Source organism: Corvus moneduloides, chromosome W, assembly GCF_009650955.1.
Source record: "Corvus moneduloides isolate bCorMon1 chromosome W, bCorMon1.pri, whole genome shotgun sequence".
Lineage (NCBI taxonomy): Eukaryota > Metazoa > Chordata > Aves > Passeriformes > Corvidae > Corvus > Corvus moneduloides.
The window spans coordinates 16,730,516-16,754,300 of NC_045510.1; the positions used below are offsets into that span (position 1 = coordinate 16,730,516).

General features: G+C 41.6%; 1 protein-coding gene across 1 annotated transcript in view; it reads left to right on the forward strand.

The window, feature by feature from the left end:
• LOC116437427 (protein patched homolog 1-like) overlaps nt 1–23,785 on the forward strand; it is a 261,983-nt gene that overhangs the window by 178,999 nt on the left and 59,199 nt on the right. Inside the window, exons 16-19 of the mRNA XM_032095080.1 lie at nt 8,700–8,842; nt 10,962–11,145; nt 12,087–12,367; nt 13,930–14,067. Coding sequence (XP_031950971.1) covers nt 8,700–8,842; nt 10,962–11,145; nt 12,087–12,367; nt 13,930–14,067 — 746 coding nt within the window. The remainder of the gene's footprint in view (nt 1–8,699; nt 8,843–10,961; nt 11,146–12,086; nt 12,368–13,929; nt 14,068–23,785) is intronic.

The following is a 23,785-nucleotide window of genomic DNA, read 5'->3' on the forward strand; positions in this document are numbered from 1 at the left end:
GGACTCATCCTCTTTGGGGCAGGGAGAGGGTTTTTCACTAGCTGAGGAGGTGTATTCCCTTAGCAATTGGCATATCCCCTGGCACACCTGGCCCATCTCCTGGCCCATCTCCTGGTGCACCTGACCCATCTCCTGGCACATCTCCTGCATCCCTTTCACCAGTACCCTCACCCAGTTCGGGTAGTCCATTTCTGAGGTGGGCTGTTGGGCAGTATCAGGCTGTGGGGCAGGGTCAGGCTGTGGGGCAGGATCTCTAGTGTCTGGGGCTGTGTCAGGCTCTGGGGCTGAATCAGGCTCTGGGGTAGGATCTCTAGTGTCTGGGGCCGTGTCAGGTTCTGGGGCAGGATCAGGCTCTGGGGCAGGATCTCTAGTCTCTGGGGCTGGCGTCTGGGTAGTTATCCAAGCCAATCTCAACTTATCCCTGAGTGCTAAATAGAGTAGGCCTACCAGCACCAGTTGGTTAGTACTCAGAGGGAATCTAAACCCTTTGAAAATTGGTAGGGTGGGCCCAAAGAACTGGTTGAGGGGTTTGGAGAAAACTTCCCCGGTGTCATTTCCTCAAAGAAGGTACCATTTTTAACATAACCCCTAAAACATGCACTCAGGGTGTGATAGCCCTTTATCCATGTACCCACATTCCAGAGGAAGTTAAAAACCCATGAATTCCTCACCTTCTCGACCCATAGCGCAAGCTGGATAACAGCAATGGTAGCCTTAGTCAGAGGACCCATGTTTAGGTAAGGAGCTGCAAAGGGGAAGAATATAGCCACGACCACCTGCCACCCAAACCAGGGTAAACTAGACCACATAGTGCTGCCTAACAAGGTTCCTATATCCAGCACACAAAATTAAGTTATCCAGGAACGGTTATTCCTTTTTCACCTCTCTCTCTTAATGCCCTCAGGCCCCACGGTTGGGCGCCAAGATCTGTCTTGGTTTTGAAAGACAGGTGTCTGCTAAGGAAGGCAGAAGCCTCCCTTGGAGTGGCAGATGTAAACCCTTTCCCTCCGAGTTACTATCATTTTGAAATCAAGGGCTTTTAGGCAAAGATGTGGGAAATAGGAATAACAGTTCTTTACTATTATATATATAACCAGTCAAACAAACAACAATAACTATGGCAGTAACAGCAAAACAATCACCAACCCAGTCCCAGCCTTCTCAGCTGTCGGGCCTTTTTCCCCTTGGGTGCAGTTCTGCTTGCAGCCGGCAGGGGCGCTGGCGGCTCCCGGTGAGCAGGGCAGGTGCGATGGTTTCCCCGCGGCTGCAGGGGGCGCTCCGGAGCGAGCTTGGGGAGCACGTGGCGCCGGTGGTCTGGGGTCCCGGGGAAGGATGCAACAAAGGCTTCACAAACCCCTGGCCGGACCCTCGGGAACAGCGGGCTGGAACGGCAGGCTGGAGCGGCAGGGACGAACACAAATCCCGGGTGGCAGACGTGATGTATCCAAGCGGGGAACCTCCTGGAGGTCGGGGAGGCAGGGCGAGCACAGCTACAACGTAGCGAAAGGCTCAAAGCAGCGATGGGGCAGGGCGGCCACAGCCCGGCCTCCAGCGGGGCAGGGAAGGCGGCTTTTGGATCCCGGTGTTGTTTCCAGCAGAAAGAAAAGTAGCCGAAGCAAGCAGACTCCTTTCTCTCTCGAACGCAGAGAGCGACTGACTCCACACCCAGGTGAAACAAAAGAATAGCCAGGCGCACCCCACCGCCAGTGGGTAGCTCTTTGTCTTTCCTTAAGTACAGAGCGATTTCTATCTTAGTAACAGTATGGGGGAAAATTCCTTTAACAGAAAAAAAAACTAGAACTCTTAAACATAGCAACTTGTCTGTTCCTCTTAAACTGTCCTTTGAAGGTCTCTCCTTTTTTCCTACATTCTTCAACAGCCTCCTGTTAACTCCCAATTATCTTTTACATGATTATCATGATAGCACAAATGCTTTCACATAACCACTTTCTAAGTGGCTGAAATGGAGTTAGAGATGTATTCAGGAAGGATGGATTTGTATTTATGCACTGCACAGAATCCCAGAATGGTTTAGATTGGAAATGACCTCTGGAAGTCATCTGGTCCAACCCCCGTGCTCAACCTCAAACCAGTTTCCCAGGACTATGTTCAAATGGCTTTTGAATATCTCCCAAGGAGGGAGACTCCACAACCTCCCTGGGCAACCTGTTCCAGTAGTCAGTCACCCTCACATTGAAAAAGGGTTTTCTTATGTTCAAATGGCACTCCCACATTTCAGTTTGTGCCCATTGCCTCTGATCCTGTCCCTGGGCACCACTGAAAAGACCCCGACTGTGTTTTTTGCATTCCCACTTGAGGTATTTATATACATTGATGAGATTCCCCCCTGAGCCTTCTCTTCTCCAGGCTAAACAGTCCCATTTTTCTCGGCCTTTCCTCATATGTGAGATGCTCCAGTCCCTTAAACACCTTTGTGTTCCTGTGCTGTATTCTTTCCAAATAGCTCCATGTTTTTCTTGTACTGGGGGGCCCAGAACTGTACAAGGCATTCCAGGTGTGGTCTCACCAGGGCTGAGTAGAGGGGAAAGATCACCTCCCTCAACCTGCTGGCAATACTTTGTCTAATACAGCCCAGGATATCATTAGACATCTTTGTTGCAAGGGCACACTGCTGGCTCATGTTCAACTTTGTGTCTTCCAGGACCTCCAGGGCCTTTTCTGCCAAGATGCTTTCCAGCATGTTGGCCCACAGCATGTACTGGTGCATGGGGTTGTTCCTTCCCAGGGGCAGGACTTTGCACTTCTTGTTGAATTGCATGAGGTTCCTGTGAGCCCATTTCTGCAGCCTGTCCAGGTCCCTCTGGATGGCAGCACAACTCTGGCGTGTCAGCCAGTCCTCCCAGTTTTGTGTAATCTGCAGAGTTGCTGAGTGTACACTCTGCCCCATCTTCCAGATCATTAATGAAGATGTTGAACAGGACTGGACTCAATAATTACTCAGGGAGTACACTGCTAGTTACTGGCCTCCAACTAGACTTCATGCCACTGATCACCACCATCTGGGCCCAGCCATTTGGCCAGTTTCCAACCCACTTTACTGTCTACTCATCCAGCCCATACTTCATCAGCTTCTCTATGATGATCTTATGGGAGACAGTGTCAAAAGCCTTTCTCAAGTCAAGGTAGACAAGATCTCCCCTTGTCTAAGCTGGTAATTTCATTGTGGAAGGTTATCATGTTGATCAAGCATGACTTCCCCTTGGTCATGCTGACTGCTCCCAATTACCTTCTTGTCCTTCACATGCCTGGAATGGTTCCCAGGATTAGCTGTTCTATCACCTTCCCAGGGAACAAGGTGAGGCTGGCTGGTCTATAGTTTCCTGGGTCCTCCTTCTTGCCTTGAAGATAGGACTGACATTTGCTTTCCTCCAGTCCTCAGACACTACTCCAAATCTCCATGAGCATTCAATCAGGATAATAGAGAGTGGCCTAAATAATATTTTCCACACTCCTAGGGCAGCGACAAACAGCATTTTCTTAAAGGGGACTGTTACGAATGAGAGGGGAGATCTTAGACAAGTCCCTGCCTTTGCCCAGGTTTCTGTCAGTAGACAGCAGCTTTATTGAGGTGGCCAACACCCCAAAACCCACTCTTGCTCACAAGTTCTTAATAATGACCGATCAGGTCTATTACAACACGGATTATTTATTGAATAGACACAAGGAAAAGACAGACATGAGACTTTAATGGGCTTACTACACAGGATAAACAAAAACAGTACTAGTAGGTTCATAAGACGGTGCATGATAATAAAGGTACCTATATTACAGCTAGCAAAGAAATAGTATAAATTAGGAACCAATGTCACTTATCAACGAATGATAGTGGTGTGCAGAAGTCTCCTAATTTCTCTCAATCTTAGGGAAGTATCTCGATACCAACATCTCAGCATTGAGGAGAACTCTCCACACACTCAGAGAGTGTATAAGAGATTTCTGATTTTATGAAAATCATAGTGGTCTTTTATAGTTTGTAAAAGTGCTTGTCTGTCAGTCAGAATTTTTGCTTATCCTTTCCCATGCATTCAAGGCAGGATGTTTATTGCTGGCTAAGGGTGTTTTCAGCCAAGATATTCATCACAAGACAAACCATCCCACTGACTTAGCCATGGAGGACATAGATAAGTCTCAGGGGTGAAAGGTCCTGTCACAGGGACTTTGAAGTCCCTTCAAGGATGTCAGAATATCTACTGTTAAATCATGCTCTTTCTGGGCTGGTGCTGAAGGGCTGCATATAGCAAGTTTGGCAGGCTTATTTCATCCCTTTGTTCTCAACTTGTTAGCTTTACAAGTGGGTATGATTTTGTAGGATGACCTGGGAGGCAGCTTTCCAAGTGAGGAAGAAAGAATTTATAAATGGGAATGAATACTTAGGCCCTGAGGTGGTGTCAGTAAGGTTGTTTTCTCTTCCACTCTTATCTCCTTACAGCTGTGGCTAGCCTATCTTATCTGTAATTATGATGTTCATTACAGCTCCTCAGTGCAGCTGTGAGGTGGGTTGGTGATTTCCACCATCACCCCATCCCCAGCCTTTTCCTTTCCTTCTTTGAACATGAAGTTTGTGATCTGTTCTCACAGAACTTCCTTTTACTGGACTGTGGCTTTCTGTTCTAAATCATCCAAATTTGTGCTGTGAGGTATTCCCTCCCCTTTGAAGAGTGGCAAAGAGGAAAATAACAGTTGAGAGTGAATAGCTGTTGGCTGTGATCTTTACATGTGCCGGTAGCAGATCCTATGACTTGTATTTGGTACACAATTTGAACAGATGGAACAAATTGAGCACTCACACTGTGCTCAAGAAGCAGCTGAGTGTCTGTTTGAAGCTAAAAGTTTGAGTATGGTGGGCTTTTTTCCCTTGTAGTAGAATTTCTGGTTGTATCATAGAAATTATTGTCTCAGTGCTCTGCAGTAATCCCAGACAGTTAATCAGTGGGGTGTGTCTCCTTCTGTGGTTTAATGTGCTTTTGGTGAGAGAGGAGGGAGTATGGAGAGTGTATTTCTCTTCTGGATAATGGACTAAATCCCTGCCTGGTTTTAACTCCACAGTAGCCAGTGAGGTTAAATCAGGGCTGAACTCAGCCCCTTCTGTTTTGGTACCATCTATGTCAGGGTGACATTTCAGCTTTGTTTTGAGGAGGGTGTAAATAAAAGAGTAATTAACATGGTTTAACCCCAGCTGGAAAATAAGCACCACACACCCACTCACTCTCCCCACCTCCACCATCCTGGTGGGATGGAGGAGAGAATCAGATGAGTAAAAGTGAGGAAACTCTTGGTTCGAGATTAAGACAGTTTAATAACTGAGTTTTGATCAGTCTATGGCAGATGGTCGGGCTGTGTTTCCACCCCTGAGACAGTTGATTCCAGGTATACTGGACACTTCTCCAAGTGAAAGCAAACTGTGGCCTGCAGTCTGCTGCCAGAGGGATTGAGAAAAATGGATTAGCAATATAAATTTTGGTACTATTTGGCTGCCTTTGACTCCAGTTCATATTGAAGTTCCAACATATCCTGTACAGCAGCACTCAGAGGTGGCATGACTTCATTCAGGCCATGATAATCTCCTGTCAGCCTCCATTCTCCATTAGGCTTTGGCACTGGCCATGTGGTGCTGTTAAAGGGTGAATGGGTCCTGCTGATCACTCCTTGGCTCTTCAGTCAACAAATTCGTTCATGGATGAGAATCAGGGAGTCTCGGCTGGTGTAGTATTGCCACTGCTGTGGTAGCAATTGGTACCTGTTGTTCTTCAACCCTCAGCAACCCCAGAAATAGAACAGTCCTCCAAGAGACAAGGCAAGGTAGACAACTGTTTAATTTCCTCCATCTCCAGGACAGCTGTACTGAAAGCCCACTGGTACTCTTTGGGGTCCTTGAAATCCCCTCTCCTGAGATAGTCTATGCCAAGGATGCACGGAGCCTCTGGCCAGTCACAATGGGGTGCTTTTGCCACTCATTCCCAGTCAGGCTAATCCAGCTTCCAATACAGTCAGCTGTTTGGATCCTCCTGTCACTCCAGAAGTACAAATGGATTCTGTCCCTACATAGCTTGATAGCATTCAGGTACACTGTGCACCAGTGTCTACTAGAGATTTGTACTCCTGTGGGTCTGACGTGCCAGGCCATTGGATTCACACCACACAGTAAACCCAGTTGTCCCTCTCTTCCACCTGGCTGGAGGCAGGGCCCCTCTAGTCCTGGTCATAGGATTCTCCATTTACTTTATTTGTTTTATTTTATTTTATTTTATTTTTATTTTATTTATTGTAGAAATGGATTAGAATTCCTTTCCATAGGATCAGAAGTAAGATCAGTCCTTCCACTCTGCCTGGGGAACTGCCCAATTGTGACTTGAGCAGCAACTTTCCTGGAAGAACCCCCATTTGGGACTGTTTATCTTTGCAATTCACATACCTGTGCCTCTAGGGTCGAGGTAGATTTTCCATTCCACTTCCTCATGTCCTCTCCATGGTCCTGCAGGTGAAACCACAGGGTACCCCAAGGTGTGTACCCAGTATATTCTCCCTCTTATGCAAAAGTACACTTAACTGAGATGTGGGTCCATACAGGTAGGGAGTAGAACATATTCTCTTTGAATTTCTGTAACTCCTGGGACAGTTTTTTCACAGCCTAGACAAGGGAGGAAGAGTGATTTTCTTTGTACTCCTGGAGTTGGTGAGCAACTTCATCCACTGTTGGTGCCTCTTCGTCTCTTCAGGTCATTACTGCCAGTGAGTTGGCATGTGACAATGGTGCACTCTGTACAAATTTCTGCCACATGGGTTGTGTGCACTCGACTTTGGATCTGTGGGTGACTGCACATTGTTTGAGTCAAATCATCTCTAGCATGACTAATTCCCCCAGGTCCTGGATACCTTTCTCCACTACAGTCTATTTGCCTGCGCAACATATAACATCTTCCTTGAAGGGTTACCTTTCCTTCACACTTGACAGGAGTCACCTCCAGAGGCCAAGGACTTGTGTCCCTTTTCCAATCACCTTCTGTAGAAAGTGATCCCAGCTGCTTGGCTTCCTTACCTTCTAATTCCAAACTGCTAGCCCCATTGTCCCAGCATTGGAGCAGCCAGGTGATAACATGCTCAGCTGGACAAGATCTGAAATCTTTTTTCATATCCTGCAGCTCACTTGGGGATAGGGATTGAGTGGTTACCTCTTGTTCTGCCTCTTCCTCCTGTTCCTGTGATGGCTCTGCTTTGTCCTCCTTTATTAAATGAGATGCCTTTTGTGTCCATTTCTTCTTGTGTATAGGGGCAAACGATACCAACATGGGTTGGTTCTCTGCTTCAGCTTCATCATTCATTGCCAGGGTCTGAGTAGCTGCAATGCTTGTTGCAGGGTTTGGAGTAGTCACAGTGCCTGTTGTGGGGATTGGTATAGCCACAGATAGTTGCTTAACCCTAAACAAGATCTGAAGCACATTCAGCATTCCTAGAAATAGGACCAGGACCAGAAATAGCCTAGTTTCAACATCCCAGGGATTTAAAAAAATTTCAAAATTCTCAGACAGTTCTGTAATTAGCCTGGAGGAGAAAGGGAAAATGTAGGAAGATGTCTCCCCCATAGGTCGGTTCTCTGAGGAGAAAAGGCAAAAGGTGTAGTTATTAATCATTCCCAATAGATGATTCCCAAAGTACAGAGGTGATGGCAATGCTGAGTAGACATACCAGCAATTCTATCATATCACAAGCCAGTATTACCAACTACAACAAAACAAGAAACTTAGCCCAGGCCCCAGAGATGACAAATACCAAAAGAGCAAACACATGCTGCAAGTAAGTAGGTCCATAATGTAACTCTGAGAACAAGCACAACAACTCTTTGAGAAAATAAATCAACATTGTGACCAGTGACTATTAAACCAATACAATAAAAGCTTATAACAAATTTGTTTTAACATGCTCTGGTCAAATCTGTCATTATCTCAACCCTTTGTGCCCCACATCAGGCACCAAAAAGGCCTGTCAATTCCAGCCGGCAACTAAGTACCACAAATACGATCGCTTACTCCCCCCCACCTCTCCGGGGAGGAGAATCGGGAAAAAAGTTAAAAACTCATGTGTTGAGATAAGAACAGTTTAATAATTGAAACAAAGTAAAATATAATAATAATAATAATAATAATAGTACTGAAAATGAGAAAGGGAGAGGAATAAAACCCAAGGAAAACAAATGATGAACGATACAGGTGTTCACCACCCGCTAACTGATGCCCAGCCTGTCCCTGAGCAGCAAACCCACCTTCTGGATAATTCCCCTCAGTTTATATACTGGACATGACGTTCTGTGGTGTGGAATATCCCTTTGGCCAGTTCAGGTCAGCTGTCCCAGCCATGCTCCTTCCTGGCTTCTTGTGCAGCTCCTCTCTGGCATAGCCTGAGACACTGAAAAGCCCTTGACTCAGGGTAAGCAATGCTCAGCAACAACAAAAACATCAGTGTGTTATCAGCATTAATCTGTACTGAATCCAAACCACAGCACTGTCAGCTACTAGGAAGAAAATTAACTCTATTCCAGTTTAAACCAGGACACTGCTTCAGCCATAGTCATACTTTATATTAAAAAAATTAATTATTATTGTTTCTTCCTACTGAAATTTGTTTCAAAGACCATTTTCTCATTTGATTGTTCTATCTTCCTCACACCTTCCTGAACTCTTTAGGACTTCAGCATGCATTTGACAGTGACTGGGAAGCTGGGAAAATCACTTACGACAATTATAAAAACGGATCTGATGATGCTGTTCTGGCTTACAAACTCTTGGTGCAAACAGGCAACCGAGCAAAGCCCATTGACATCAGCCAGGTACTGTATCAGAGTCCATAGTGGTTTATACAGGAATGCACAATCCCATCAGGAGTTGGGGAGATGCAAGAAAAATGCCATAGCGCCTTTTTTCATCTTGATGAATTGAAATTTCTGAGTTGTACCTAATTGCGTAGCCTCACTGACTTTGCTTGGGCTGCATGCGCTAGCATGCAGAATCTTGCCTGTGTTGAGAAATATTTAAAATCAATACCAGGAATGCCTGTCCTTTGTGATTATTGGCTGGCATGGGTTAAATGCTGTTCCTGTCTCATACACACATGCACACAGTTTCCTCTGCAATTGGTGTGGAAGATGCTACTCTGCATCCTTAGGTAGGTGGAGACTGGTCCTATGCAAGACATAAAGCCAATTTAGCCTTGTTGTCCTAAGTGGCATCATTCCTGATTTGAATCAGATTATTTTATAGGGATGACTTTTGCTCAGCCTTCTGCTGCGGCTTTGAATCTAGCATTCACAATTATTTGGTTAGTTCCTACCAATTTATTCAAAATACACATTTTAAAGAAAGATGTTTACAAATGATAGTGAATGGAAGGGGACTGAAATAACTATATGCTGTACAATATTATTGTACTGTCATTACTAAATATACTGTAGTAGAACTGAGAATGGCAGTTGGTTGAGCTGCCTAAATAAAATGCATCTTAGATTCTTTCACAAGGTTATCACAGCATATAACTGCTTTTTCTGCTTTTTAGTATCACATAGGTAGGTGAAATATGCTGGGTTTGACTCCTTATGCCAAAATTTTATTTTAATCCTCTTAAGAAAAAATTGTGCAGTAACCTAGTTTCTTCTCTCCTAGAATCATTGACTCAGTCCTTTCAGGCAGAAAATAGTCTCTCTAGTGAGTTTCTCGGTAGATCTGCTTATTTTCATTTTTTACTGACATTAAAGGTGACAAATTTAGGGATTACACTGTTCAGTTACTATGGTGTGTAAAACACATTGCTATATGGCAGCATGCAGCATGCTGTCAGGTTTGAATGATGCTTTAGCTATGAATTCAGCAAAGGTGAGGAGCCAAAGGGAAAACCTTTAATGAGATTTTGTTTAGCAGTGTCTGCCACATACTCTGAAGAACAAATGTGATTATACTACAGCTGTTGATACAATTTCCTGTGCCTGGGAGGAAAAAAGTGTGGTGCACCCACAAGGGCTGAGTACTGTACCATCCAATTCCAAAGACAGCTTGAAGACATACAGTTGTTGCATATCCTGTGTATTAATTGAATCCAGATCCTTGGAATCTAGGTGTGGGGTTTTTTTGGGGGGGGGAAAGGTTGACTTTTTTTTAACTGCTGTCACTGCTGTTCTTCATTTCATTAAAAGGATCTGAAACTGGAGCCAAGTCAGTGTTTTAAATAAACAAATCAATCAAAGAAACCCCACAGTAATACTTTTAATCCAGAGTTCTCTGTCAGAGCTCTAGCTGTGCAGTATTTGGCTGAAGAACCCTAGAAGAATACCACTGCTTTTTACCCCATAGATAAATTTGCCAACAGTGACCCAAATAACACAGTGCACTTGTCTGGGGTTTTTTTGCACTGGGCATTTTCTGAAATACATAGATCATGGGAGACAAGTGTTAGAAAAGTTTATACAGATGTTGTTTTAATTTTTATAGCTCTCCATTTACTGGGTGGCATTTTCTTCAATGTTAGCAACAGAGGTTAATTGCACAAGGGCATGTATAGGCACTCTTGCCAAGTTTTTTTCCCTTTGCTTTAAAATACATTTCTTCAATTCTGCTGTTTTTCACCCTCGGTTACAGACAGTTTTTTTGAATTTGTATTTAAATTGTTCAGTTTGTTCTGGAACCATCTGCTGATTTAGTGGGTATTATAAAAATTATATAAATATTAGTTTATAAATAACCACTTTCCACTGTTGCTGTAGTTGTTTAGATTTTTCTTCATTCTCACACAATAGTTTTCTGGTAAGTCACTTCAAGTGAAAGTTAATGCTATTTGTCTTTTTCTTTCCCCCTTCCTATATGTGTGTTGCATCTCCAGGCTTTTTGTATTAAGCTTTGCAGCAAGAGCCCTGAAAGCAAAACTCATTCTGAATGGCTTCTAATTTTTGCATTTTGCAGTTGACTAAACAACGTTTGGTGGATGCAGATGGAATCATTAACCCAAATGCTTTTTACATCTACCTGACAGCCTGGGTTAGTAATGACCCTGTGGCCTATGCTGCCTCACAAGCCAACATCCGGCCTCCCCACCCAGAATGGGTCCATGACAAAGCAGACTATATGCCAGAAACAAGGCTGAGAAGTAAGTAACATTTTATCTTAATGTCTTACAGTTTATATAGGTGGTCTCACCCTTCCTTTAAGACCTAGTAACTACAGTTGGGTGATGCTGTATAGGGCTCAGAAGCATAAACAGAACAATATATTGTGTTACTCTGTAGACTCAGGACACAAGTGCAGTTGTTGAATCTAGTGTAATGTGGCACCACTGAAGGGTTTTATCATGTTGAAAAATGAGTTTATAACAGTTTCTAGCAAAGTTCTACGAACTTATAAGCATTGCTCCTAATGTCACTTGATAGTTCTGTATGTGAGAGAAACCTGGAGATTGCATTAAATTCCTGAATTTCATCATGTTTATCCTCAATTTTTGATATGTAAGGAAATTTCATCTAGTTAGCTCATATGTATAAGATACCAACACCAATATGGTACAAGAGCTATTTTGGGGAGGAGTCTGAGTGGGTGCTCTCCTTATGTCCCTCCCACTCTGTGCTGTTCACTGTTTTGCATCCTGAGCAGAAATGTTGGTTCGCCTTACTTCACTTCAGTAATTTATTGGGAGGATTGTTAGTTGGACACCAGTGGGGAATGGGAGAGTACATGTGGGGGAGGACTGGTGCTCTTGAAAATGTGATTTCGTAACAAGCTAGCTGTGCTTCAATGTATCCAAACCCTAGGACAGGTATTCAGTACAAAGCTGGTGAAGATTGCATACATATATTGAAATCTGTAGTTGTTAAATGATATAGAATTGTTTGGGGACTTGATAAAGGCTGTGTTTATCACAAATATAGTAATTTCCTTTATTTAGAGTGTTTTAAGTGTCAGTTGTTCCAAAGATGCAAACATTTAAATTCAACACCTTTAAGCATTCTGCTATAGAGAACAAGTGTCTTGTTAACAATGCTGTCTGTGTATCTCCTTCCCAAACATGTTAAAACATTGCTATACTTTTCCTAGTTCCAGCAGCTGAGCCCATAGAATATGCTCAGTTTCCTTTCTACCTCAATGGATTGCGTGAAACTTCTGACTTTGTGGAAGCTATCAAGAAAGTGAGAGCTATCTGTAATAACTATGCTGGTATGGGGATTGCCAGCTACCCAAATGGTTATCCATTTATATTTTGGGAGCAGTATATTGGACTTCGTCACTGGCTCCTTTTATCCATTAGTGTGGTTTTGGTTTGCACGTTTCTGGTGTGTGCCCTCTTCCTCCTGAACCCTTGGACGTCTGGCATCATTGTAAGTTTATTATAAGGGTCGTTGTTGAAGTCAAATTACTTTCAGCATAGCTCTTTCTATAATCAGGAAGGTTTTGTTTATGTCTGGGCATCTAATAGAGTATGTATATGGCATCATTAATTATATATTTATTCAGCTTTAGGGGGTAGAGTTCATGCTAAAGATACAAACCTTTATAACCTTTGTCCACCTTAACCTTTGTCCTTTGTCCACCTTTTTGCAACTTTAAAGGTTTTGTTATAAGGATACATGAATTTTTACCTTTGTTCAGATGCCCATTAACATGAAAAATAAAGACACTTAGGAAAATTTAGAATGTTATTAAATATTAATGTTATTTCTATTTAGTTTTTCCTTCCTTCTGTTTATCAATGTTATTTTTCAAGGCAGTTGCTTGTGACTAACTTGCCTGTAAATTTTCCCACTGGTTTCTGAATGCAGTCTTTCTGGAAAGACTGAAATGGTTAGGTTGTACAGTACACACTGAGAAAAGAGTGTAACTGGGCTATTGAGGAAAAACAGTTATAAAATTATAAATTGAAGAGAATACTCCTCCAAGCTTTCTGCAAGGTACCATAAGCCTCATATTAAACATTCAAGTTAAATTGGATTATGATGTTCCTATGTTTAAATTCCATAAACTGTTATATGGTTTTTGTGTATGGTTTCATAAATGTTGTGTGGCTTAGAAAAATGTAAAACAGTTGCTAGTTTTTGTATTATACATTTATATAGCAAGTATGTTAAAAGTTAAATGTTTAGTCTAGAATATTTTTCATAGCACTGAATCAAGCAATTTATGTTATTTTTCTTGATTCATTAGCTTATGAAATAATTTATTATAGTGCATACTTTTATCCCTTGGAAAGGTGGTTTATTTTCAGTCTGACATTGCTTTTTAAGTTTGTCTCTTTTTCCTGCTTTGCTTTAGAAACTTTGAAGTTGATTCCATGGATTTCCTCCCTTCCCTTATTATTTTTTACAAGGTAGATGAAAGAAAAATAAAAGCTTTCCCTTGTATTTATCTATTTGCATTGTCCATATAAATCCCTTCAAGTATCTTTAATGCTCAAAGGCCCCCTGTAACCTAAGACTCATCAGCTAATTATGACATTCACCCTCTTCTGGGCTTTAAACCTATTCTGGAGTCATCCTCACTTACATTTGGAGTACTACAAAAAGAATTCCAATGCAGTTATTTGAAAGTTAGTTTTTCTAAAAGGTTTTTCAGAGAAACAGGTGAAAAAGAGAAAAAATATGTTCCAGTGAATATCCATGAGAAGGAAGAAAAAAATTATTTTTCAAATCACACTGATAAATTGTTACCAATAGAAAAATGATGCTTGATTTCTTAAATGGTTCTTGGAATAATAATTTAAACTGACTCTTTAGAGGGTCATTGCCATTGAGCACAATGAAACAAAGAAAAATGGCTTGTCTTTGGGGATAGGAGAAGGAATGATATGAGGGATATATTTTATAGTCCCCATGTTGTTTTGTAATATCCTTCTTCATTTGTCTAGAGTATGAGAAGTTACTAATGGCTGTTTGAAATCATCTAGGTGGTGGTGCTGGCTCTGATGACTGTGGAGCTGTTTGGCATGATGGGTCTAATTGGAATAAAGCTGAGTGCAGTGCCTGTGGTTATCCTGGTTGCTTCTGTTGGCATTGGTGTGGAATTCACTGTTCATATTGCTTTGGTATGTAAAACTAGAAAACATTTTCAAAGTATTTTAAAATAAAATGGTAACTGTTATTATTCCAAATCCTTACTTAAACTCCTAAGTCAATGGCATGATTTTCAGAAAAGTATCAGTCATAAACTTTGCACAAAGTTTTTTGTGCCATTTGGATTGTCATAGTAGAGTACATCTGATCTGAAGAAATTGTTCCTAACTGTTGAGTCAGTCTCCTAGAAGATAAGAAGGACCAGATAACAATATTTTAATATTAATAATGCTTTTTGAAGACTGTGATTAATTAAGATCATGGGTAAATGTATCTGGTTGTGTGAGACATACATAAAGCAGAGCTCTTAAAATTTATTATTTAAGCCACACTCATTCATCATCTGCAGCCTTGCTGTTGTTCACTCTCAGTGCTATGTAGTTTTTTATGCCCATTTTGTGTGTAGATTGTGTATCTTGTGGTAAAGAAACCTTCAAAGGGAGATATTCAAAATGATATGTCATTTAATCTCTGGAACACTAAAATTTGAATGATTTTAATTTTTCATTGGAAAAATCACCTTCTTTTCAAAACCCAGCAGCTATTAATAATGAGCTCAAATGTGCAATCTGTAGGGAAAGAGTATTCCAATGTAATAAAGAGAAGCAGAGAGGAATAAATGTTTGAATGTTTTATAGAAACATTTTCAACAGTTTCAAAGTTAGGTGTTCAAATCTAGAGCGTACCTAATCATCCAACTTAGTCAACCTGATGTACAGAAGTGCAGAAAAATGACAGTTTTCTTGCAAGGGAGCCATTTTGGATGTTCGTTATGAAAAACTCATCCTGCTTTATTTGGTGACCAAGACTGGATGGAATAAAAGGCTATTTTTCTGTATTCACATTTGACACTGGAAGTGCTGATCTATGCAATGTTAAGGATAAGTTTAGACCAAGGCCTGATTCCTATTTTCTGCCAATTAAGCAATTTTTATACTAAATTGGAGTTTTTAGATATTTTCTTAGAAATTAGGGAATTTCAGAATTTAAATATTAATATACTACAAATGAAAAGCTTCCCATGTTTTAAAACATTTTCCATTTATCTGTTCTTAGTGGTGTTATATCTCAGAATTCTCAACATTAAATAGGGAAAGGTCTCTTCACACACTCAACATAAATCATTTTTCTATAAGACTATTCTAATCCATTTTTCAGAAGAATGCTATTTTAAGAATATCATTGTCTTCATTGATTTGAATCTTACCATATTAAAAAGCAAGAATGGGTGAGTCTAGTCAATATAATATCATCTCAAGAAAAAGATGTTTGGAGCCTACTATAATCTCTGGTATATTAGTATCAGCAATCAAAAAAGAAATGAAAGGAGGGGAATGGAAAATGGGGTGAGAGATGGAGAGATTGGATGGAGATTTAATAGAACTTTTAGACTCAGCAGGAGGATGGGTAGACTATTGAGAGGATCTGGTAACAGTGAAAAGGAGCTGATAAAAGGAATCCAAGCACACTGGTGATGGCCAAATATTTGGAACATAGCAGGGGAGGGACTTGAACCCACCCCAATACTGAGTGAGACTCGAACTCACTACAGTATTTACACCAAATCTGCTCAGGGAGTTTTAACACTTACCCTTTGATGCCTCCTACCTGAAAGATGCCAGCTGAAATCACTTCCTGCTGGCAGTTGGATGTTTGAAGATGAGAGGATCCAAAAGTGGTAGCCTAGGGTCCAATCTGGGTCTCCAAACTGTTAATACTTTTCTACCCTAGGTATCTTATAGCAGTCTCAGGCTTTAAATCTGGAAAGGTAGTTTATTTGAGGGGTACAGCAGTAGAAACAGCTCAAGCTGGGTGCCTCCAGAGAGAGACCCTGAACAAAGAAATACCTGGGCTATTATACCCTTACGGTCTAAGTTTCCCAGCCCTCACATGACAGTTTGGTCCAATAATATAATATTTAGGTCTGGGGTCTTCTTGTTCTTCATTGGTTCTCTTAATTGTCTCTAGGCAGGCTATTTCTTCTCTTATCTGTGAGGTTGCAGCTTCTGCTGAAGGGGGAGTGGCCTTCCTTGCTTCCTTATCTTTCATCGTGAACTGGCTCTGTGGCCTCCTTTTACTAAACTAAAAAGTTCAGGGTATCTAGGCTTGCAGCCTAAGGCTTCAGAAAATTTATCTATTAATGCTAAGCAAGTTATACTAAAAAAATCCTCTAAAGATCATTAAGTCCAACTTCCCTTCCATGGACAGAGACTTCTTTCACTAGATTAGGTTGCTAAAAGTCCATTCCAACCTGACCTTGAAAACTTCCCATGATGGGGCATCGACAACTTCTCTGAGCAACCTGTTCCAGTGTCTCATCACCCTCATCATAAAGCATTTTTCCTTATATATAATCCAGATCTACCCTCTTTCAGTTTGAAACGCTTGCCCCTTGTCCTGTCACAACAGACCTTGGTAGAAAGTCTCTCTTCATCTTGCTTATAAGCCCCCTTTATATACTGAAAGGCCACAATAAGACCTCCCTGGAACCTTCTGTTTTCCAGGCTGAACAACCCCAACTCTCAGCCTGTCTTCATCAGAAAGGCATTCCAACCCTCGGACCATATTTGTGGTCCCCTTCTGGACCTACTTTAACAGGTCCATGACTTTCCTGTGCTGGACACCCTAGAGCTGGATGCAGTACTCCAGGTGGGGTCTATCAAGAACAGAGTAGAGAGGCAAAATCACCACCCTCGACCTGCTGGCCATGCCTCTTGATACAGCCCAGGATATGATTTGGTTTCTGGGCTGCAAGTGCACATTGCCAGTACATATCTAATTTTTCACCTACCAGTGTCCCTAAGTCCTTCTCTGCAGAACTGTTCTCAATCCATTCATCCTCTGGGCTGTATCAGTATTGGGGATTGCCCTAACCCAGGTGAAACACCATGCATTAATATTTAGAGGGTTTGTAGAATTTCTTTTCAAGGTTAACTGAGAACCACTCTAGATCACAAATGGTAACTAAAACACAGTCCAGAATTGTATGAATAGTCACACCCTCTTTCTCTCTTAATGCTGTTTCACACTTTCTTTTCTGCCATGGGGCATTCAAGGAAAAGTATGCACTATAATTACATTTCAGCAGTGTTCTAAAACATAATGCTATCATCATTGCATATAAATTCTTTAAAAATATACTTCTGTCAAAAGACTGATTGAATTCTATGTGCACTACAAAAATAAATTTTCACATAAATTATATGGCATAATTTTATCTTTGTAACCGGTGACACAAACCTACCAAAATAGACAGTTGATGAGACCCAGCTTGAATATTTTTTTCTTTTAACTCCTTATGCTAAAAGGCATGATGAGCCTTTAATGTGTTATATACTCTTTCCTGTTTAACATTAGTAAGCGTTCTATACAAATAAAAATGCCTTTAAAAGGAAAAACATAGCTGTCATAGTGTTTCCAATAGAAATAAGGTCCCTGCATTTTGTTTGGTATAAACTGCCATGACAAATACTGTAAGAAAACATTCTTATGATACAAAAATATAAATATCATTCACAATTAAAAAGGTTTTTAAAATCCCCAAAGCAAACCAAAATAAATGTTGTCAGCCACCAAGTTCTCTCTTTGTCAATGTGACTATTGAAGTGTGAAGCAGCAGACAGGTCACTTGCACATGATATGCAGGATAAGGAATCGGGCAGGGCAGAAAAATGAAGAGAGATGAGAATGAGAACTTTTGTTCTAGTATTTTAAGTTAAGGTTCTCCATCCTTATGGTTTGGTTTCAAACAGAACACAGAGACTGAAGCAATTTTTCAGGCCCTTCACTTGCAGCAATCCATCTTTGGACTAAAACATAACCCAAAAAAAGCTAAATTATTTTCACAAAGAGATCCCAATGTAGCTGTTTTAATTAAAAGTGCCAATGCAGCATGGGAAAACCAATCAAAACAACAGAGGAAAAGTGTCACTCATTAGTCCTGGATACAACAGAAAGTAATTTATATTTAATAAGTAAAAATAGAGGGGTTATTTTAAATTCTTCCATTTGATTTTTCTCACTTCCTATTAACTTCTTTCCTGCCATTAAAATAAGGTGACAAAGGTTAATGCTTTGAATGCTATAAGGAGACAGCTGAGCTGTGGCTTACCAAGAAAAAAATAGATTATTTAGCTTCTAATGCCACTCAGTTAACAGTATCAATATCAAAATAAGGCATACGCTCTTTGAATTTCTAAAACCACCAGCACCTCTCAATGTTCAGCACATTTTGAAGTGAAAAAAGAATTATTATAGTGTTTGCATACACTTGGCACCTTTTAGGAAAAATGTCAAAACACTTTTGCAAACAGTAATTAAGCCTTGCAATTCTCCTGGGAAGTAGATAAGTACAATTATGCCCATTTTATTGACTGAGAAACTAAGGCACAGGGCAGTTGCATGACTTGACCAAAATCACGTGTACCAAGTCATTAATCAAGTGGGGAACTGAACCACACTCCCAAACTCAGACTTCCTGTCTTCTATTTTATCTTGGCCCTTTGATAATGGTAGTCTATGGTACATGTTAGTTAACACCAGTGCAGTTTTCACTAGTGCCTATTAACAGGGAAAGGCAGACTCACACCAGCATCAGTGGGTTCATAAGCCCATTAAGGGTTACCATACAGTAAAAGAGAAACTACAGTACACTGGGAACATACACACACTGACAGGTACACTTTGAGATGCACACATCAATACACACAGCAAAACAAAACCTGCACACAGCTAAAATTATTTAAATCTCTAAGACTGACATATTTACTTCATATCTGCTTATTTTTTAAAAATATTGTGCATAACGCATTTTAAAATTAACAGTAACATTTCATACTACCACAGTTTGTGATATGCAAATTTAAAATATTCTAAACAAAGATGTACCTTTACAGAAAAAAATCCTATTACATAAGCAATATTTGCATTGAATTATACAAGTAAATCAAACAATATTTAAGCAGCAGAAACTTAAGCTGAAATTTAGAACTAGATAAAATTGTGGCAAAGAGATGAAAGTACAATAAGTACAGAGCAAACCCAATATTGTCCTCACTCTATTAAGTGGAGGCAAATGAGTCCAGATTATACTGCTTTACAGTGTTCTTTTGTATATTGCATATGCATACCTCTTTAAACATTTATAGAAATATTTTACAAAATAATACAATAGGTTGCAGTAACACTGAATTGTTGTCCTGATGCAGCATGTCCTTTCTCACAACTTTGAGCAGTACTTCTCTTCAAGCAGTTCTGGAAATACAGCTTTCCATCTTTGGCCTCTACTTTGCTTCAGTTATTACCCTTTACAAATACAGAGGAAAAAATCAAAACATTAATTAAAGTTCAAGAAAATGAAAGAAATCAAGCTAACCCAACACTCATTTTGTGATTCTTGTGGTCACAGTTAGCAGTGAGGCATGATGTTTCTCTTTTTCCAGTCACTGGGGACTTTGCCTGACTGCCATGGCTTTTCAAATATGTGTGGCTTGACAACTACATCGGTTAATTCCCTAAGGACCCTGGGATGCATCTCACCGGGTCCCATGGACTCGTATATGTTCAGGTTCCTCAGGTGGTCTCGAACCTGATCCTCTCCTGCAATGGGTAGGATGCAATGGGTAGGACTTCCTTCCTTCAGTCGCTGCCTTGAGATTCAGAGACTTGAGAGATCTGGGAAGAGAGATTGCCATTGAAAACGGAAGCAAAAAAGTTGTTGAGGACCTCAGCCTCCTCCATGTAGATTGTCACCAGATCCCCTATTTATCAGGGAGGATACAATATATTTTTCCTTCCTTTTCTGACTAACATACCTGTAGAAGCCCTTATTATTATTCTTCACATCCCTTGCCAAATTTAGCTCCAGCTGTGCTGCATTCCTGATCCCATCCCTACACATCTGGGCAGCGTCCCTATATTCTTCCTGGGATGTGTGCCCCTGCTTCCACTGCCCGTGCATTTTCCTCTTGTGTTTCAGTTTGACAAGGAGGTCCTTACTCAGACATGCCTTGCTCCTGCCTCCCTTGCCTGATTTCTTGCACATGGGAAATGATAGTTCTTGTGTCTTTAAATAGCTTCCAGCTCTGTTCAGCTCTTTTATCCCTGAGAACAGTTTCCCAGGGGGTCCCATCCACCAGTCCCTTGAACAACTGAAAAAAATCCAAACATTAATTAAAGTTCAAGAAAAAGAAACAAATCAAGCTAATCCAACAGTCATTTCATGATTCTTGTGGTTACAGTTAGCAGTCAGGCCATGTGGACTCTTCTTCCATCAGTCATGGACTTCTTGGTAACGAAATCCTGATGCCAATCAAAAAAGATTTAGATGCCTTGATTTCCAAATGCCACAAATTCAGTCAAAACCAATGGAAACTTCAAAGAGGAAAAAGCTGTACCTGATACTGGACACAGTTAAGATTGTCTGTTGTAGTGCTAGGTTTCGTTTAGCAAGCTGCAGCTTTCCCTGAGAGCTCAGCGGAGCTGCTTGAGGCAGGACAGCCATTCTGTCCTCCTGTAGTCATTTTCGGATGGCTCCACACTCTTGTTCTGGCAGCTATCAGCTCTACAACACAGTGACGGCGAAGGAGGCGAGAAGGGTCTCTCCATAAGGGTTTCGGAGGACCTTTAATGGTTACATCTTGTCCTGGCGACCCCCAGAGGCAGAGAGACCCCATGATCTGGGCGCAGGGGGGTTTTGTCAGATCGCAGGGGCAGTACATGAGCGGATTTGGGGTACAGGAACCAATAGGGAGGACCCGAGGGAGCGGCCAGGACTAGGGGCAGGGGAAAGTGGGGGGGGAACAATATGGGATCAGAAAAGCAGTGGGTAAACAGATCACCACATCTCCCCCTTTCATATCAAATTGAAAAGAGAAGGGCATAATTTTTATACAACAGAAAAAATGGCAAAACAATGCAAAATAGTTAAATTTAAAATGATGAGGCAGCTGGTTGTTGTTGACTTTGGAGATCGGTGCTGGTTGAGTTCTCACACAGCAGATGCTTTTGTAGCTTATCGTGTTCTTTCTTCTGCTGAGTCTGCTAGGATGGCATCTTTTTGGTTGCTACTCCCTCGCTTTCGGTCTAGGCGGCATGATTCATAAATTCTTTGGAGTTTCTATGTATCATCCCATCAGCCTTATCTTCCTCCTTGGCTCCATTCCGTCTCTGCTCCCTCCATAAATTCTTCTCTCTGGTTTCTGGTTTTCTTCTTCTCTGATAAGATACTCCAGGAATGTGAAGACTTTCTATAGGAGAAAGTTTCACGAAGGATGTCTGGACTTCAGGCGGCTCTCTTGAAAGCTGTTTATTACATCGGCGAAGTTACAGCATTTCAGGGAGTGGGTATCCAGAGCCAGCCCTACAGCTGCCAGCTCCAGCTTGTAGGCATACCTGAAGCCACTTTCTGTTCAAGTTACAAAGCATTATATACTTTTCTTTGCAGAGTATCTTAACACATAACAACCAATAAGCACCATACACAATACCTTTACATTTGCCTATAGCCTATCATAACTACTACCATCACCATATTATAGGCATTATTATCCAATCACAAGAGTAAGTAAGTTACAATTTAAGCTTACAATGGAAAATTCTCAGACCTCTCTTTTTCTTCCTACATCAACATTTCTTGTTTGCCTGCCATATCTCTCTTTTTGGTAAAGACATGTTTTCTATTTACTTATGCTCTTCTTAAGACTTATTTACTTGGTGAAAAACATGTCTTTGTTTGTAGTCACATACCTTTGTCCTACTCCTAAAAATCTCCTTCCAACTCATCTCCAACCTTTGCCTTCTCAGTTACTCATCGATCAGTGTTTCAGCAAAACATCTTTTACTCTATATCAAAACTTGCTTCCATTTCTACCTCATCCCCAGTTTCTACATTCACAGACCTTTCTGCCAAGCCTACATACCTGTGAAACTTTCTTACCAAACTTTCATCCTCCCCAACAACTTTCTCTGCCTATCTTTTCTAAATTGACTACATAAACAATAGACATTCTATATCATGTATTACATTATGGAACCTAGGTAAAGTTTTTCTAACATTAAGTAACATGCGAAAAGCCAACATCACTATACATTCATAACAGGGGTAAGGGTTTAGGGGGAGCTCCCAGGCCGGGGTGATCAGCCCTAGCTCGGTGAGGGGACAGGGGAGACACGGAATGGTCAGAACATTTTCCAATCTCTCCTGAGGGTCAGAGGGAGAGGACCGGAGGTTTCTGTTTCCAGATGACTGAGTGGAACAAAACAAAGGTTAGTTCTTTTTATCTCTCGCGCGCAAGGGCCTCCCACGCACCGCTAATCTTAAAAACTCCCAAACTGGGGGCACAGAACTTGCATCTTCTCTTGTTAGGGATGGGCTTTTTCTTGCCGGGGCTTCACACGAGATGCGACCTCCTTCACCTTGACAAGAACCCACCCCTAACCCTCCACCCAAACCGAGGCAAAAGGATTAAACTAAAAAGAAAAACAACCCTCCGAACCAGGCCATTCCCAGCTCCCTTTTGAGGCTTACCAGCACAAAGGGTCTCCCACTCTCTTACCAGGCCCGCCAGGCTCCTCTTCAGGGCTTTCCAGAACGGGGAATCAACTTAAAGCACTCAGTGTGGTCCGTCACTGTCCAGCCGACCCCTTTTTAAAAGCGCTACTTTTCTCAAGAGGCTCCCGGCTGTCCCGTTGGTTGTCTTGCCGAAACGCCAGCTTCGCATCAGGGAAATGGCTTCCCAAAGGCAGCTACGCTCTCCAGGGCACCTCTTCTCAGATGCCTCACTTGGGACACCATCTGTTGTAGTGCTAGGTTTAGTTTAGCAAGCTGCAGCTTTCCCTGAGAGCTCAGCGGAGCTGCTTGGGGCAGGACAGCCATTCTGTCCTCCTGTAGTCCTTTTCAGATGGCTCCACACTCTTGTTCTGGCAGCTATCAGTGACAGCAAAGGAGGCAAGAAGGGTCTCTCCATAAGAGTTTCGGAGGATCTTTAATGGTTACATCTTGTCCTGGCGACCCCCAGAGGCAGAGAGACATTGTGATCCGGGAGCGGGGGGGTTTTGTCAGATCGCAGGGGCGGTACATGGGCGGAGTTGGGGTACAGGAACCAATAGGGAGGACCTGAGGGAGCGGCCAGGACTAGGGGCAGGGGAAAGTGGGGGGGGAACAATATGGGATCAGAAAAGCAGTGGGTAAACAGATCACCATAAATGTCATATTAGCCTGCTCTTCAGCTTGGAAAATCTGAGCCCAAGCATTTCCTTATTCTGAGGATACTATCACTTACTGTATTCCTAGACTTTGAGTATAAATGCATTCAGGTTTATTTGCTCTTTGAGTTGTTTGGAGAGAAGTTTTATAAATCAGAAGGTGGTTTTATCAGGAATCATCAAAAAATTTCCATCAAAGTTCTGCACGTATATGCGTGTGTATCTGCATATGTGTGAGTAAAATATGTCCGCAATCAAAATAAAATGCCTTGCTTTGGTCAAACTACTGTCCACCACTGAAAAGTTATGAAAATCAGAGCAAGAAAATAGGGACCAAGAGCTAAGTAAGGATTCGACACTTCTGGTTTTTCCCCCCAAATGAGGAAGAAAAAAGAAGTTAATTAAATCAGTTTTCAAACACAAGCCCCAGAAAGCTTTAGGGATAAAAAAGTTAATTTATGCCTCCCCTTCAAAGCATTCCCCATA